General features: G+C 42.3%; 1 protein-coding gene across 1 annotated transcript in view; it reads right to left on the reverse strand.

The window, feature by feature from the left end:
• Ldhb (lactate dehydrogenase B) overlaps positions 1–1698 on the reverse strand; it is a 15894-nt gene extending 14196 nt beyond the window's left edge. Inside the window, exon 1 of the mRNA XM_033766277.1 lies at positions 1528–1698. Within this exon, the coding sequence (XP_033622168.1) occupies positions 1528–1656 (129 nt within the window). The 5' untranslated portion in view covers positions 1657–1698. The remainder of the gene's footprint in view (positions 1–1527) is intronic.
• Between the last annotated feature and the right edge of the window lie 2852 nt (positions 1699–4550).

The following is a 4550-nucleotide window of genomic DNA, read 5'->3' on the forward strand; positions in this document are numbered from 1 at the left end:
CGGGGGGCGGCTCAGCAGTAGATTGCTTGCCTCACATGTACAAGGCAATGGTTTCCACTCCCAGCACTACAAAGAAATAAAATTTCACTGTTGTATATTTCATGTTTCAATTGATTTGATAACTTTCTCAGTAAAAACGCAGAATGTATTCCCTCTGAGATAAAACTTTAAAGAGCTGGTGCAGTTCAGTGGCAGAATACTTGCCCAGCATGCACAAGGCCTCAGCTTCGATCCTTAGCGCTACAAGGAAAAAAACATTTGCAAACAGGAATGCACTTGTCTAGGAGTTACTCAGGCAACCTCCACACATGACACAAAGGGGACAGTGTGTGCTGCTGAGAGCGAAGCAGAGCTTGCTTTCTTTCCTTTTTGTTCTTTCTTCCTACATTTAATGCAGGCATTAAAGGCATTAAAATAAAGAAAAAAAAAAGGAATCCATGCAGTACAGGAAATAAGAAAAGGGCTTCTCTTCTCAAAAGTCCTTGGGTGGGGCCAGGGATTTAGCTCAGTGATTCCGGCTCCCAAATTCAATCCCCAGTACCCCCCCCCAAAAAAGTAATCCTGGGAACTAAAGTAAACTATAATTGAACTGCAAGGGGTGTACATGAGGCAAGCGCAGAGTCGGTGGAGGTGGAGGGGTAAAGCTGAAGGTGATAACAGTATCAACACTCAGGACGAGAACTATCTGGATGATATTAGAGTACGTCCTATTCTTAGGAGACATCTTCTGAGGGCCTTAGGAGCAATAGCGTCAGGGCTGCAACTTATTCTAATGGTTCGGAAAAAAAAAAAAGATGCAAAGTGTATATAATACTTTTAATATTCTTGCACTTTTTCTGTAGGTTTGAAATCAAAATGAAACTATGGTTGAGAGTTTGAGAGGAACTGTAAGATATTTTCCCAACATCAAAAAGCCACTGTGCAGATTACTTATTAGAGAGGGAGAAAGCTTTGCAGTGAAGAAGTATCTTGGCCACCCGCCTAAATATGCAGTCAATTTCAGCACCCCCAGTAAGGACCGAAGCTGAACATCATGTGCCTTCTGCTGTGATTCCCCAAGAAGCTGGTTTTAACCTGCTCCCAACTTTAACCAGAACTGCACAGCTCCAAAATGCCAAATACATGTAAACAGAGGAACACACACTGCAAGACTGATCTGGACCCCACAAAAACATCAATGACATAAGAGGAGAAGAGGCTGAGCTAGGGAAGGCATAGAGCTCAGGGGTAGAGCACTCGGCCAGCATACTCGAGGACCTGGGTTCAATCCTGATCACCGCTAAGGAAAACAAAAAAGCTAACATTTAAAGATTTCAGAAAAATATGAGAGACAGGTTAAGTACATAAAATATAAAACCTCGGGTTGAGGTAAAAATAGGTATAAAGGGTATGACTGTGACCACATGGAGAATGTGAATACGGATCCTGTATCATACTACACGATACAGCTGTAATGATTCTAAGTTCCCTGGAGACAGCAGCTCTACTGTAGTCAACCAGGTAGAGCGGAACGCTCTGGAAACGTACCTTTCCCAGAATGCTGATGGCACACGCCATACCAACTTGTCCGACCCCCACTACTGTGATCTTGTTGTTCGGCAAACCCGCCTCTTCCTCCGCCACGGGTGCAATGAGTTTGTCCTTGAGAGTCGCCATTTTACACTGCGAGAAAAGAATGAAAACACGGTTCAGGTGGCCACACCTGAAATCTGAATGGGCACCGTTCCAATGCTGACCTGCACTTAAAATGAAACCAATGTTATTCCACAGCTCAGAATATACTTCAAGGATATAAATGTGACCCATTTAAAGAATGATTTAATTCAGGACAAAACCTTCATGAAGCCCCTTAAAAACTCCAGCCTAGCATTTCTCTTGAGCACTCAGCAAGTTGTAATCCTTGGTCTTTTTTAACTTTTCTTTTTTTATTTGTGGCACTGGAGATTGGTCCTGCTACCGTCCCAATGAGCCACATCCTCAGGATACCTCTTTTATTCTGAGACAGGGTCTCCTGAAGTTGTCAGGCTACATTCAATCCTTAGATCTTCCTGCCTCAGCCTCCCCAGAGTGCTGGAATGACACGGGAACCATTCGTTTTATAAACATTTTTCTTGTAACCATTTATTTACTGGCTGAGACAAACATTTATTTTATTGATTGATTGATTGATTGATTGAGACAAGGTCTCACTATGTTGTTCATATTGCCCTGGCACTCACTATGTAGTCCAGGATGGTCTCAAACTCGCAGCAATCCTGCCTCAGCCTCCGGAGTGCTGGGATTACAGATGTGTGCCACCTTGCCCAGCTGAAACATTTATATTTCAATAAGCTAATTTGTTTATTTTGCTCCTATAAAGAATATAGCTATATGTAATTATGTAAACTTATTAACCTATATTAATCACAGTAAAAAAATACAGCAAGTTTTGAACACAATTCCCACTACAAATAGTTACTATTACTCTTGGATGATACAAACTGATTTTTTTTTTTAAGAGCAGGAAAATTTATTGAAAGAAAACTTCTAAGAGAGATAGGAGGAGGACCAGAAAGTGGGGTGCCTCACAAACTGATTCTTTTACTTTAAATCTCACAAAATATGTCACAGGGTACTGAATAGTCTATGTGCTTACTAAGCACATGATGACAATAAAATGGTAATGAATAAAGTTTGTGCAGAATCTACAAAAACATTACCTGAATTTCTTTCAGTGTGCCTTGGAAACTTCTGAGAAGGTGAGCAGATACTTAATATATTTCCTTTTCAGGGAGTCACATTAAGAGAATCAACCTTGAATTGGTTTCTCTCCAATTATCCAAAATTACACAAAACAAAAAAAAATTTTTTTTGTACCATGGATGGAACTCAGAACATTACACTTGCAAGGCAGGAGTGGTGCCACTGAGCTACATCCCCACCCCCCAAAATTTAAAAAAATGCAACCCTGTCACAAAACATTTTTCTCAATAACATCTAATTTATCTATATGATCAGAGTAATTTTGACATGACTGAAAAAAATGGCAAAATCTGTTGAAATAAACATCAATTCCATGGCAACATAGTACACAAAATGTACTGTTCTGCTTTCTAAAAAGACAGGTTATGGGCCATAAATAAGTCCCTCTACACAAAACTGTATCCCCAGTCCTTTTAATTTTGACCTAGGGTCTCAATACACTGTCAAGACTAGGCTCAAACTTTTAATCCTCCTGACTCAGCCTCCCAGAATCCTGGGATTACAGGACTCGGTAAAAAGTAGTTTTTTACTTTTTATGCTAGACAGCTGCTCTGAGGTGGCTATACCAGTTTCAAACTAAGTCAATTCATCCTAGTCTTAGTTTTTTAGTTTTGCTTCCAATCTGTAATAGACTAAGCAACAGTACCAGGCATAAAGGTGTGTGTGTGTGTGTGTGTGTGTGTGTGTGTGTGTGTGTGTGTGTGTGTGTGTGTGTGTGTGTGTGTGTGTGTGTGTGTTAGGAATGCTCCAGTTGGAATAAAGCACCTGAACTGGGAGACGGCCATAAAACATTTTCCCAAGTCACTAAGGGTCAAGCTAAGAGATTATTATGCAGATCATATTTACAGTTGTCTACTGGATGCTAAAAAGAAAACACACTGACATCAAAGGGTCCCTAAAAATAGACGACCTTAAAATGAAATTCAAACATGTCCTGCATTTTGAGCAGAATCAGATGAATGCTTTATCTCTTCTTGTTGAACTCAGTTACAAATACATAATTTTCCCCCACTCAAATTTATTTTTAATTGGCTTAAAATCTTCAGGTGCACAATGAAAGCCTGGGAAGTTGTAGAAAACAAAAATACAGAAATAGTTGCTATTATAAATACAAATTAGAGACCACTATAGATTGTTTCAGATCTTTGTAGAAAAAAGCGCTCTTTTAAAGCTTTTCCTGAGAAGAAAGTGGTTTGCATTATATTCAGGTCAGTGACAAAATCAGTATTGGCCGGTAGGAAAACGAAAAGTAATAACGAGTAAAAGAACCCAGGTCTCCTGGGCTTTTAAATCGCCCACTCCCCTGGTACACCGTCACCAGCCTGCAATCCCAGCACTCTGGGAGGCTGAGACAGGAGGATCCCAAGTTCAAATTTAAGTCCATCTTGGACAATGTGGTACCTAAGCAAGACCCTGTACCAAAATTAAAAAATAAAAATGGGGTAGCTCAGTGTGAAGGCCCTGGTATCAAGCCCCAATACCGCAAAAACACAGGGCCTCCGGTCCCCCTCCCTCACAAACCCGGGGCCCGCCAGCAGCCAGCACGGTTGGAGGACGACTAACAACGGGCCACCTCTTCCTTCGGGCGCAGGCACGGAAAACAACAGGTCACGAGGGCGGGCGGGCAGCCAGCACAGAGCCCCTCGGATAAAGGCCCTGGGAACTCGCCCGGGACTGCCTGTCTGAGAGCCCAGGGCCGGCGAAGCAAACAGCGCAGCGGAGCATCCGGACGAAGGGCGCACAGCGGAGCGCCGCGCTCAGGAAGCCTCCGCCCCCAGCTCCGAGGTCACCCTGAGAATCCAGGCTCG

The sequence above is a fragment of the Fukomys damarensis genome, unplaced genomic scaffold, assembly GCF_012274545.1.
Source record: "Fukomys damarensis isolate Sample0158 unplaced genomic scaffold, DMR_v1.0_HiC HiC_scaffold_19, whole genome shotgun sequence".
NCBI lineage: Eukaryota > Metazoa > Chordata > Mammalia > Rodentia > Bathyergidae > Fukomys > Fukomys damarensis.